Source organism: Polyergus mexicanus, unplaced genomic scaffold (genome assembly GCF_030449975.1).
Source record: "Polyergus mexicanus isolate NDT 795.1 unplaced genomic scaffold, iyPolMexi1.0 SCAF_5, whole genome shotgun sequence".
NCBI lineage: Eukaryota > Metazoa > Arthropoda > Insecta > Hymenoptera > Formicidae > Polyergus > Polyergus mexicanus.
Genome location: NW_027223325.1, coordinates 6,307,646 through 6,321,822, shown reverse-complemented (window position 1 = coordinate 6,321,822; position 14,177 = coordinate 6,307,646). Strand labels below are relative to the sequence as shown.

At 41.5% G+C, this 14,177-nt stretch overlaps 1 protein-coding gene across 1 annotated transcript; it reads right to left on the bottom strand.

Moving 5' to 3' along the window:
• Positions 1-6,584: 6,584 nt before the first annotated feature.
• Positions 6,585-8,105, bottom strand: LOC138933572 (uncharacterized). The gene has a single exon (XM_070296391.1). The coding sequence runs from the start codon at positions 8,103-8,105 to the stop codon at positions 6,585-6,587; it is 1,521 nt and encodes a 506-aa protein (XP_070152492.1).
• Between the last annotated feature and the right edge of the window lie 6,072 nt (positions 8,106-14,177).

The following is a 14,177-nucleotide window of genomic DNA, read 5'->3' as shown; positions in this document are numbered from 1 at the left end:
GTGGAGTAGTCTGGAGGTTAGGTTGATGGGGGAGAGAGAGAGAAGGGGAGAGAAGAGCGAGAGAAAGGAAAGCACGCAGAAGTGTGAAAAGGTAACAGAGAGTAGAAGGAAAGTCGGTAAGGAAGAGGACGGAGCGGGTAAGGAAGAGTAGTAGTTGACGTAGAAGGCTCAAGAGAGGGCGTCAAAGGACTGAGATGGATCGAGCAGGTCGTTGATCGATACGGAAACGAGAGCTAAAAGAAGGAAGAGTGATGCAATGGAAGCTAGGTTAAGTGAAAGGTAGCGGACAGAAAAGCTGCAAAGGATAAAGGGCGTTGTGAGAAAAGAGGTGAAGAGGGGAAGGAAGTGAAAGGAGAGAGAGGCGGAATAGGAGATTAGAAAGCGTGTGAGAAGAACGGAAGAGGACAGGAAGGAAAGAGAAGGAAGGAGATAAAGGCGGAAGGGAGAGTGAGAGGGAAGAAAGAAAGGGAGAGAAGTAAGAAGGCTGGGAAAAGGAATTAGGAAGAAAGAAAAACAGATGGACGACATGGAAAAGTGAATGAAGGAGCTGGTAGTGGAGGTAAGGGGAATAAAGAAGGAGCTAAAATTAGGCAGAGAAGAGAGAGCGAGAGAAAGGAGAGAAAAGGAGGAGGAAACAGCGGTATCGCAGGAACAGGAAGAGGAAAGTGAAGAGGAAGATGAAGAAGGGAGAGAGAAGGCAAGGGAAGAGGAGAGAAGAGGGGGATAGGGGGAGCAAGGATAGCAGTGAAGGAGGAAATTGTGGCGAAAAAGGATGAAAGGAGAGAGGAATCAGAAGAGACAGGCAGTGAAAAAGAAAGAGAGGTAAGGAAAGAAAGGAAGAAGAAAGGTATAGGTGAAGGAGTAGAGAGAAGGGAAAGAAAGTACTGATGGGAAGAGGAAAGCGAAGAGGAAGCGGGAGAGAGAGAAGAGGGAGGAGGGAGTAGGGTAAGGAGAGAGAGAGGAGAGAGGAAAAGGGGAGAAGAGGACGAGCAGGTCGGGAGAAGAGAGGAAAAAAGAAGAGAGAGGAAAAGGAGGGAGAGAGAGGGAGAAAGGGATAGAGGGAGCACGGAAGAGAGCACAGGAGGAGATAGAGAAGGGGGAATTGGAGGAGAGAGGAAGGAGACGGGAAGTGGAAGGGAGGACGAGGAGAGGGAGAGGACAAGGAGGAGAAGGGAGGAGGAGAGGAAGGGAGGGAGGGAGTGGAGTGAGCTGAAGAGGGAAGGAGGGGCAAGAGAGGAGAGGGTGAGTAGGAGAGAGGGAAGGGACATGGAAGAGGGAAGAAAAGAGGAGAAAGGGACAAGAGGAGGACTGGAAGAAAGAAGGAAAAGAAATGTAGTGTGGAGAAGCGTGGAAGAGAGGGAGCCGGAGGAGAGAAGGGAGGTTGTGGTGGAGGTAATGGAGGAGGTGTTGGGGAGAAGGGTAAAGGTGAGAAGGGTAGTGGAAGGAATAGGGGAGAGGGGAAAGGGGGTATTAATGGTGGCAGTGGATAAGGAGGAGGACGGGGACGAGATATTGGAGAAAAGGAGTGAGATAAGGAAAGTGTGGAAGATGGGCGTGGACGAGGACTATGGAGGAAAGAAGAATGAGATGGAGGATTGTAGAGGGAGCGAAGACAGAAAGGGGGTGCGGAGGAAGCGTGGTGGTGGGTAACATATGGGACGAGAGGAAGGAGAGATGGAGGATAAAGAGAGGGGAATAGGAGTGAGGAAGTGGAGGAAAAGGGGAGAAGAGGACGAGCAGGTAGGGAGAAGGAAGGAAGAAAGAAGAGAGAAGGAGAGGAGGGAGGGAAAGAAGAAGGGAGTAAGGTGAGGAAGGAAAGGAGGGCGAAGGAAGGGAAAGTGAGTAGGAAAGAAGAGAAGGACATAAATGAGAGTAGAAAAGAGGAGGAAGGGACAAAAGGAGGACGAGGAGAAAGAAGGAGAAGAAATGTAGTGTGGAGAAAGAGGGAAGATAGGGGGAGAGAAGGGAAAGTGGGGAGAGGAGAAGTGAGGGAGAGGGTGGGTCGAGGAAAGGGAGGGAGGAAAGTATGTAAGGTCGCAAAGGGCCAGGTCGGGCAAAGGATGGAATGGTAGAGGAATTTGTAAGAAAATGTAAAGGTTTGGGTACGTTCCGGAAAAACGCCTTCTGACCCCATAGGGGATGAATAAATGATACAATACAATAGTTAAAAATGTTTGCTGCTAATAATATTTGCTGTGTTTGATTTAGGACATCCTGCATATTAAGAAAACATTATATCTTATTTATTACTAATATTTTTTGTGATGAGCTACATATATTTGTTTTTTATATTAAATGATTAGTTATAATTAGTATTAGTTGTTAATTTTTTCAATAAATTAATAATTGCTTTTAGCATCACCATTTTGGTCAACAAAAAGAAAGCAATGGACTCAAAAGGAAATTCAATTAATATTAACAGATTTTGTTAAGAAATAGAAAAATCACGTTTTATCTGGAATAGATATTGAGATTTTAAGACAAAAACATCCATTGCAAACAAAACCGCACTGTGCCGCAGATAAAGACTTGGCTTCATAACATTATTAGTGATAAAGCAAAAATGCTAAAGATTTAATTAATTTTATTAATATATTATCCCGAAACATTTTTAAATATAAAAAATATTTTTGAAAAATTATCAATAACGATATGGCAGTATATATAATAACTTAACTCAAAAATACCTAGATAAAAATTTTCAAATTTTACTTTAATTTCAAGTATTAACATATCCAATATAAAAGAATTTTTTTGCACAAATTTTATGCAATTAAAAGGATAAAATTAAGTTTTTTTATAATTTTGAGTTGAACAATAATTATCAGTTTAAAAAAATAATAGAATTCAGGTATATTTAGTTGCAAATTTTATGTTAAATTACAATGTATGCGGTCTAGTCTTTTTTTATTAGTATGTTAAGTAATAATTCAATTTTTTGTAATACAAAGTTTTAAAATCAATTTTGAGTAATTTTCATTTTTTTGTGAGTTCTTTGTGATATATATATATATATATATATATATATATATATATATATATATATATATAAGACTGTGCAAAGTATTATAGTTGATAGATTTAGAAGAAATATCTGTATGAATTAAGTATTAAGTTTTCTTAATTTTATTTTATTTTTAAATATTAACGTGTTTAATATAAGACGTATCTTGTACAAATATTATAAAATTAAAATGATAAAATTAATTTCTTATAATTTGAGATTAAAATACAATTATCAGTTAAAAGGATAATAAAATTTAGATACATTTATTTGCGAATTCTATGTTATGCAGTTAAGCTTTGAATCTTTTTTTATTAATATTTTAAGCAATAATTCAGTTTTGAGAAAAGAGTTTTCTGTAGTATTCATAAAACTGTGAAGAAGTATGGTACGGTAACTATATACTTATAGGATATATATTAAGAAGAGATTTATTTGTAATAAGATTACAAACTGTCTGTTGTAGTTAATAGATACAGAAGAAATATTTATATTGAATGAGGTTGTAGTATGTTAAAAAATACAATACAATCTTTTCTATCTGCAAACTGTTCTGTGAACTTGTGAAAGTTTACATTAAAGAGAGTGTATTAAAGGAATGTAGCATTAAAAAAGATTTTTCTTTTTTTTGAGATACATATAATACTGCGATACAATAAGACTTTGCAAAGATTGTTAATAGATTCAGAAAAAGTATCTATGCGAAATAAGTATTAAGTTTTCTTTTATAATTATTAAATTAGACAATACAGTATAAACAAAGAATTTTTTGCAATATTTTTAGCAGAGTAACTCATAGTCAGCTAGTTATTTATAGTTTAATAAATAAGAAATATATGTATCATAAAACTTCAAATTATTATGTTAAACATATTTTAATGTAAATAAAACGCATTTTTATGTGATACATGTGATAAATAAACTTGGTCTGATATAAATAAATGTTATAACATCTTTTAACAAAATCTCTATGATACATTATATTTCTTGAAAAAAAAGTAAAACTTTGTGTCAATAATAAATTTTATAAAAAATATAATTTTTATTTAATAATTACTTTTATAGTGTGACAGATGTGATAAAATATAATACGTTATTAATTTCCTAATATTTTGATTAAATTTATTAAACACAGTTTTAAAGTCTCTTGTATTTCTAAATTTCTTGAATTTATGTGCTTTATAGGATTCAGGTCAAGATTTAAATATCTGTTTGTATTTTCTGTTGCCGAGAAAGAAACTTTCAGAGATGTGGATGCTAGAAAAAGTAAACATTATATAAAAGTGAGTAAAATAATAATAAAATTAATATACAAAAAAACAGTAAACACTATTACACTGAAATGTAATAGAGTGAGTAGTTAGTGGGCACTATGGGGCGTCAAAACAAACCCCCACTCCTCGGCCACTGGCGCCGACCCCTGCTGTGCCTGTCTGGGGCCCTCCCCCCTAAGGGTGTCTGTGGGAAAAAAGTGGAGGGGCCTCGTGGACGTCTACGAGTCAAATTTCCATTTAAATTTTTTATTTTTTATTTTTATTTTTTTTATTTTTTTTTCGGTCGCGTGAACATGCTCGGGTTCGAACCTGGGTCCTCCACCTTTTTTTTTTTTTTTTTTTTGTAACGGAGGGGAAATGCTTTTCCGCATACCCCGCCTCGATGGGGTTCGAGGCGGGGTTATGTGGGACTCACCCCGGCCTAAACAAACGGCCGGGGACTACCCACTAAAACCCCTCCGGGTGATCTTCTCGGGCGTGTCTGGAGGCCTCCCTGGGAACTGGCATATGCACTACTTCAGGGAGACCCCCCGCCCTCAAGCCCTACCCTCTGGGGGAGTGTTGTTTCTCCCCCAGTGCCCGCATTATTGACGCGGGCATGGCTTCTCAGACTAGGCGAGGGGGGGACCACCACCCCCCTCGCCTCTCTCCCGGTTTTAGTCCCGGGGGGGGCGTGGTCGGGCCCAGGTACGCCACCTGGGCTCCGACCACCGGGCCCGACCCCGGAGGTGACGTCCGCGACGGGATAGCGGACGCCCCCCGGGCTCGTCGGGGCCCTGCGCCGGCGCGGGAGATGTTCGGTGGGGCCGGGCCCGATCGTGGCCCGGCCCCCTCCCCCCGCGCGCGCCCCCCCTGTCTGGGGCGGGTTTCTGGGGGCACCGGGGGCCAGTGCGGCCCCGGCCCCCGTCGGCCCACCCCGGGAGGTCCGTGGGGCGCGCCGATGACGTGCCGCGCCCCGCTGGCCGGGAGGTGCGGGGGTCCCGCGGGTCCCGCCCCTAATGGGCCTTCCCCGCGTTCCCCCCCCTGGTCCCCCGGCCGCCCCTACTCCCCGGCGTCCCCCGGGGAGTCTCTCCCGTTCTCTCTCGGCCTCCTCCTTCTGCAGCATCACTGCCTCGCAGAAGGAGGAGACCGCCCCCCAGGACTCCTCGCTCTCGAGCATAACACCGGCGATGCTCGAGAGCGAGAAGTCAATATTCCCCCCTATTATGTCGACGAGGACACGGCGCTCTCCTCCACCTCTCCAAACAGGGTCCTAGTATGCTGAGCTATCCGAAAACTTATTAGAATAGAAGTTAAACGTAATATTTATGGAGAGTAGTTCTTTATTTTTTTTATTTTTTTTTATTTTTTTTTATTTTTTTTTTCGGTCGCGCGAACATGCTCGGGCTCGAACCTGGGTCCTCCGCCTCTCCAAACAGGGTCCTAGTATGCTAAGCTAGCTGAAAACTTATTAGAATAGAAGTTAAACGTAGTATTTATGGAGAGTAGTCCAGCGCTAAGATAGGGGTCCTGGCGGTCCGATTGGTTCTCCCCATAGTGCCCAGTTCTCCGATAGGTTCCGGCGGTTCCGTCGATTTAAAAAAAAAGTGGGTTGGAAAAACGAGCCAAAAAATAGTGCGAGGGAGAAAGCGGGCAAGATGTCTGCCGGAAAGCAGACGTGACAACAACCGACAAAATGGCGACTGTCGAGACTGGAGATGCGTCTAGACATAAGGCATCCAGCCTCCCCTCCCCTTACGGAAAACCGAAAGATATCGTGCGGTATACAACATCGTCCTATCGCCCCCCTTAGAGGAAAACCAGGGGAGATGTACGCTATATGTCGCCCACCCACTTCCACCCTTCCTGTTGAAAAGAGAAAGTTGGATAAGGTACCGCTAGAATAAACTAGATGCTATGACGTGGTAACGAACACGTGTGTGCATGTACGGGTACGATTGTCCGAGGGGGGTGCGCCCCGCTGCGCAGATAGACATACGGTAACAACATCGCTGGAGACGTTAGAAAGGGTCTTGGAATATATACGGGTACCTGAGGCTGATTGACGCTGAGACTTAGGGCAGAGTCTATGACGTCACTGAGCCGTCGGGAAGAAAGGAAGGGAAGAAAAATATTTTTCACCTGGTTGCTTTAAAATAAAAAACATCATTATATTTATATTATGCGGAAACAATGTACATTGAAAAATTTACATATAATTTAATATTTATTTACAAAAAGATTATTTTCACCGCTGCGAAAAGTACACAAAAGTATATTACGCAATATAGCAATAAAAGAGAGAGTGTCGAGAAAAAATAGAAAAATCATTGTTCGGATACATAACCATACGGTAGCGAATTTCGACTATTGATAAATCTACGTTTTAGTAATACGGGCTCGCATACTTTAGTTTCGTCCCGTGTTACGATCTCGTGAAACGCGGTACGACGAATTGCTCTAAAGCATAGATTTATCGAAGTTTTCGGCAATTCTTCTCCGTTCTTTTCATTTTCCTGTGCTCTCTCTTTATTTAACAATAAATTCTTAATGCTGTTAAAATTAACCAACCGAGAGTTTTCATAGTTTAGAGTTATGCCCTTTACTTTACAGCATTCACGCGTACGCCCATCCGGCATACGAACAACATAGGTATAAAATTTTGGGCCACCGGACACGAACGCCTCGATATAACTACCACGACCGTAGCTTTCGAGCTCGTCCGTCATGTCACCTAGAAAATTCCCCGTATGCGGTTCATACTCATTCGGTTTACCTGTGCTTACGTATATACACGAATCAGTATCATAATATAACACACGTCGATCTAAACGTTCTAAATATTCATATAATTTTAAGCGCGCTTGAGCCGTCGTATATGCCGCTATCGCAACATTAGTTATAGGTGAGGGCGTGACGGCCTCTTGTCGCAATCGCCACGAAACATATATTACATCGTCGTTCACGGGTAATATATCGGTTATCTCATGCTCGCTACTCGTCAGTAACGTCAGAAAACGATGCAGTGTTCTCACAACCTCAGTATTCGGCAAATTGGCCCGCTGGCCGAATTTTCCCCAAAATGAATTTAAACAGAGTTTTGCAACTGAACGTAAACCAGGGTTCAGCGCGACGTTACACTTATCGAGAACAATACCTTCGGTTTTTTCGTACTCCCGTAGATACCGTTTTTTAGCGTCATCGTCGTCTCCGCATTCCCCCGGCCATCCGCTTGCTTCTTGTTTTAATTGTAAGAATGAGTTTATATATTCGGCGAACAAACCGCCTTGACGAGATGCGCGATCGAATTGACTAACTTTATATTGCCAAATCTCGCTTACTGCCGTCACGAGATAACCCTTTTCGACTGCCTTTCGTAATTCGCACGACACCCACGTACCCTCGAATTCCCGCTCATTAATGCTGTCGTGCGTGCAAGATGTCTGCGCAAATGTTTCGCAACAACTACGACATAAGGCGAAAAGTAATTTTCCGCGTACGCGATACGGGAGTACAGGGTGAAAGAGGTTGCGTGGTGGAAGCACAGTACAGCGTATAAGACCTTCGAGCGAATCAAAATTATAATTTGGAGCTATTACGATTAAAGAGGCGCATTCTTTGCCAACATAAATATCTGGATGTCCGATCGGGAAAGCGCCTGTCTTCAATACATACGGGTATAAAGAGCATACGTCTACGTAATGTATTTTCTCTGCACCCGTAACTTCGTATCGAGTCACGATATTTCCCGTACGGCCGCCGAAAAACGCATCGCGAGGGTCGAGCGGTGATGTTTCCACCAACGGATGGTTTTCGAGATATTCTCGCATTTCGCGATTCTCGAGCATATCCCGATCAAAAACGCACTCCCATTTTTCCGTCACTATATATCCCCGTTGTCGAAGGCGTCACGAGATCGCGAGAGTTTGCTCGTATCGCGAAGCAATCGTATCACCATGATCCGAAGTCGAAGAAATCGCTCTATCGCGATTCGAAGGAAAGCAAGTCGGACACCCGTGCCAAAAGCATCCGTGAAATTGTAAAATATGACGCTGTGTCGTCTCAACAGCGGTCGTTTCATAATATCTGTCGACGAGCGTACCATCAGCCGTACGATATTCACGCGCACGCCCCGCATGTTTTATAGGATGACCAATTTCGCGCTCCAACCATACCAGCCATTGTAGAGCTTTACGCGAATAATTGCTCGCTTTTCTATACCCACCGGAAGGAATAATGCCTATTTCCTTTTCGCGCAAAAAGTTTTTACGGAAAACGGTCATACACATCGAGGCGATAGTGGTGCATTCCTCGAACGGACATACGTTGCCGCGGTTTATAAAAATTTTTCTGAATGCTATACACGCGCGTCGAAGAATGTCTACATCGGTACGACAATAGCGAACAATTTCTTGTTGAAAGTCGAATACGGTGTTTTTTCGCGTCATGTCCGTATGCCATGCGAGAAAGCGTTCGCGTTCCGAAGTCTTCATGTTTTCAGGAGAATAATATTTCGCGTCTGGTAACGGTCCGACATACGTTTGATTTTCGACAGTGTTAAATAAATGCGGAAAAGTGCCTTTATCCATAGAGTCCCCTAGGCCAAAAGCTTTCGGTAATTCAGATAATCGCATTGGCATATAATTAGCACTGTCGATGAATTTTGTATTTCCTGCTGATAACATTACAATTTTTGTACCGCTCAAAATTATTTTCGGCTCTAAATAATTCCGATTTTCTACGATGTATTGAAGAATAAACTGCGCGTCGAACGCTTTCGCATTATGTGCTATGCATATGATCTGGTTAAAACGTTTCGTCCTTCGCGTTGCGAATTCGACAAATTGTTTCACTGGATTATGTCTGAATATGAATTCGCGTATCCCGCACCATCGGCATCGCACGGACATGTCGTTTTCTTGCGCACATGCTTCGCAAATCTGTTGCGCTACGCAGAGGGTAGGTACATGTTTTTTCACGTTCATCGTACCTTCGAGCGTCTCGTCTTGCCGTGTTTCGAAATCATAAAATATAAATGCCACGAGGTTCTTTTTGCTCTCGTTTACCTCTTCGCCAGCAGCTTCTTTACTCTTTGTTGTTCCTCGCGTATGCGATATCAACGTAGTCATCGCCGTTGACGAGGACGGTTCGGTAGAGGAACTAACTGCTTTGCGAAGAGGTTGCATATGACATAAATGATTTCGAGATTGCGGCGACCGACATAGCCTGCAGTAAGAAATGCCGCATTCGTGTTTCGCATTCGATTTAACCGCGCATCCGCATTCATTGCAAAATCTCACGACATTACAAACACTCGCGAGCGTTCTACCGTTATACGATTTTTTACTACGATGACGATCGAAACATTTTGCACCGTAAAATGTTCGATTACATGAATCGCATTTCACAGGCGCAACGGAATCGACGCATGCCGACTCTGCGAAACAGCGCGGACATTTATTCAAGCACCGATGACCTATCTCGTCCCGAAAACTTACATTACACGACGTACAATAATTACGAGAACCAGCGGCTGCTTTTAAATTTAAAATAGGATTGTAATGTCGCGAGCTCTCGTAATACATTATATTTAATCGGTGCGACGATTCCCGTCCGAGAGAAGCGAGTATTGCGGTTCCGTCGTACATAGGTTTTTCTCCGAGCCCGAAAGTACTAAAATTATATACAACTATCGCGATATTGTCAGCGGCGAAATAACGTTGGAAGCGTTCGATTTCCCGAATTCCGCAGCCCTCTTCAAGTATCGTAACACCGACATCCCGTGCTAATTGTAACGCGAGTTCCCGTTGAAGAGGGGATCGCGTGCATCTTACAGCATTCCATTTTTCATGTAATTCTCCCGTACGTAAATTACCGCGTTCGCAATAAATTTTCGCTACAACAAGAGCCCGGGGAAAACATAAATTATCGGAATTTTTTATTGTTAGTATCGAATGCTTCGCAATATCTTCGCGTGTTAATTTCACACGTCCCCGGCCTGAAGGAACCGTAACGTTAAAAACTCGAATATCGAAGCGTTCCGCAATATCGAGTCCTCCCGCGCTCTGCGCTACCGAACTCACAATTCCCCAAATATCTTCATGCGTCAAGTCACGCACAGGACGAAAAGATAATCCGGCAGGACCATGAGATAAATCCGCAGAATGAAAAGATAACCCCACATAATCGCCAGATTCGCATGAATTTATCGCATACGCGTGAATTTCACGGAACGCGTTTTCTAGTAAATGATAAATATCTCCGCCTTCAAGCAACGGTCGAATCGCAAAACTCGCTTCTCTTCCGATTATGCCGAACCTCCTAAATTGTCGCCTATTTTCCGCCAATAAATCAACGTAATTAAAATTAATATCGCCGACCTCATGACGTTGTTGCTCCTCTTCCACCTCCGGCTCCTCTTCACCATCTTCTGTCTCCGACGAGGGATTACAGCGTTCTTCACCGACGACTTCCTCTTCATTCTCATCCACGTCGGTTACTTCCTCGTTATTGCAGAGCAGCGCTGTTCGTTCTTCAGGAGTCGCTTCTTCATTTTGGCCACCACCACCACCACCTCTCTGCACTGTCGAAACAAAAGAAAAATTTAATTATAAATAAAATAAAAATTACATCTACGTTATTTTTATTCTTTTCAAAATTTTGTATCTCACCTGGTGATGTCGTGATATCAGCTTCGCTGTCGTTTTCGGCAGAGCGTGCTCTTCCTAAAATTTAATATTTTATCAATATTGAATATAGAATCAGTATATAAAGATTAATATTTTTATTTTATTTTTATGCGAAACTTACTCGAAGTTCCTGTTTCGAGCTCTTCTTCAGCCGGACGCTTTCGAAGCTGAGAGGGAGCCTCTCGCCCATCAGTCGCAGATGTGTTTCGATCTACAAATTATGATTTTGAAAATTTTGATTAATCACTGTCTAACGTATTCGATTACAATACAATTGTGCAATATAAATAAAATCATTTTGCTTACCGTTTAAGCGGTTTCCACGATGGTTTGATAGCAGGAAGGCTATAAGGCCGTCTGCATCCTCCTCCTCGTGGTCAAATGCCTCGCGCATTTCTACTATCTCACCCGCGATATGCAACAACTCGGCATAATTGCCAAAATAGCCTAGTCGATATAGCACAGCGAGTATAGTATTCGAACTAGCACACGCAAATGCCCGAAAAACTGAATAATTTATTTCCGCCGATTCGTCCGATAACGCTGATAAATAGCGTTCACTATTTAACGTAGACGACAAATTCGAGCCTATAATTATGCATTTACCTAATAGCTCTTTAAGTCCAGCCATTTTTGCCACTTGCTCGCGAAATACCCGATATCTCTATTTTCCACGGAACGACTCGCGTTACTTCGGTTGATGTCGAACTCGAAATTAGCTTTTTTACTTCGGCACGGAGAATTTATTTAAACGCATATCCCCACTTTTTTCCAAAAAGGAAAAGTCTTTGAAAGATTTAAAATTTTTCCTTTCTAGGTAGTTAGATTAGATTAGTTCGAAGAAAACAAAAGAACGTCGGCAAAAGAACGTCGACAAAAAGAATCCCTGTTTTCCAAAAAGGCGATAAAGTAGACAAAAAAATATTTTATTTTTTATCACGTTACTATCTTATTTACTTACTTTTATTACTTTTGTTATAGCAATCCTAAAGTAAAAGCTTTGTAGCGATAAACGTTTTTAAAAATTTTCGTAGAAAAGACGGGGTTATGTCGATTAGAAAATTACTCCTTTATAAAATTTTTTATAATATAATCTCTTACAATACAATCTATAAAAATTTATTACACAGGTGATAAACATTTATTTACGCTTTATAATATATTGTAAATGTATTTAGAGAAAAAAAGTTTAGAGAAAAATTTTTCTCTTGTAATGAATCTAATTTCTAGATGATTCTAGATGTTTTTCCGCGTAATTTTTAGCCAACTGAACAAGATTGAACATGAAAAATCACGATTTTTCCTGTTATTTAATTGTCTATACAAACTTTTCCCCCCACTTTTCTTTATATTTCGATATATAAGTAGCGCGAGAAGATGTAAATCCTTCATTCGAGTTTCCCCGTATGAAGTCTTCATTTCGGCTGCGTTACAAGAATTCGGCATTGTTGTGCCTGCCTGGTGTTCTCTCAGTTTTATTCAAAAAGTAATAACAATGGCTGCCGCGAAAGAAGTTTCCAGTGATCAAAAAAATCTAACCGATTTTGTTAAATCTACGCACGTTTGTGATATTAGCAAATCGGACAACAAGTTCGACAACGTTAGAAGAAACGAACAGCGATACTTATTACTATCGACAACGTATGCCCTTAATTCATCGTGTACTAAGAAGCTACATGTGGGCTTGCAAGCAACAAATGAAGGTTATTTCGCGCCAATTGTTAAATTAACGGGTAATTTGTCTCGATGCCGGCACCTGGCAACAATTTCAACTCAACATGGAGCAGATAGGACTGTACTTGAGTGAGAATCAAAAAACCAAACCAAGTCCGATTATCATCAACAATATTTCCATCGGCTTCACCACCGCTTACGGGACGCGGGCTGTGATAGTGACTTACAAGGAAAATGTGGAACAATCCGCGAGTAATGGAGAGACGGAGGAGCAAGCGCAGCCACCCTTGAAGAAACGAAAAACGCACAGCGTCGCTATTGTGATGCAGAAAGCAACTTTTCTCGGCATGGAAAATATTACAAGATGTGTGGATGCTCGATTGTCACAGCTAGTTTCCATCACCGACGCCGTCAACACCTGCGCCAATTACTTAATGAACGAGATAGAATTAAAACTCCCAACGGCTTACATAAATCGTGAAATTATAAAACTCATAGTTAGCGATAATTTTCAAGAAATTGAACGCAATGTACAAACGCAAATAAGAGATTTAACCTTTTTAGATGTATATTTCAATATTGTATTTGAAGAATTACTTTCGCTCGGCTTTAATGAAATTGTACGTATAATTTTAAATCGTAATTGTTAATTTTATAAAAATAAAAAATAAAAAATAAAAAATAAAAAATTATTATCAATAAATATGAAATTTTTCCCACCTTAAAAATCACAGACTATATTTTTCCTTTACCCCTCTCTAATATTTCCTTTACTTCTTTACTTTGCGCATAGAACATTCTATCAAAAATAATATCAAATGTTAGTCGAACGCTAAACGAGCAACTTATTTCTAACTTAAGCGTCCACAGAGCACCGCTTATAAGCTCGTAAGCAGCGGTGCTCAAAAAACGCTGAAGCGAGCGCGTCCCCGCGAATACGCTTATTAGCATCGTTCCCGCGGCTACTTATCAGCTAATCGGCCGCGGTGCTTTCCGCTCGTTCACGTACCGGGAAACGCTAGCGCGAGCATGCGGCCGCCGCGGTGGGCCTTCCGGAGCGCGGATAAGCTTATTACTCTCAACATATATCTACATATTAAACATATTCGATGCACGTATTTTTGTTATTGTTATTAAATATTCCTGATTACTTTTTTATTTATGAGAGCGCGCGTAAACGCCAAATCGTTCATTTCGCAAAATGGATGTACGGTGGAAACATCCTTGGACGTCGATCGTCTGCGGGCCTACGGGATGTGGAAAAACAATTTTCGTGAAAACGTTTCTTCGTCATTTATCCGTCATGTCGGATGTTCGATTCGAGAGAATTTTATTTTATTACGCCGAGTGGCAAGATGCGTATCAACGTTTACAATGCGACGCGAGTGAAAAAGAAGAAGAAGAAGAAGAGAAAAGAACACAAAAAACCGGTTACGATAATAATGCTATGGTAAAATCGAAGAAAAATATCATCGAATTTCGCGAGGGATTACCGCGTCCGGAAGATTATTCCAACGATGCGCTTTCGCCAAAATTAATAATAATCGACGATCTTAT

Coding starts and splice junctions, on each gene's coding strand:
- LOC138933572 (XM_070296391.1), bottom strand. CDS start 8,105: ATGCTCGAGAATCGCGAAATGCGAGAATATCTCGAAAACCATCCGTTG.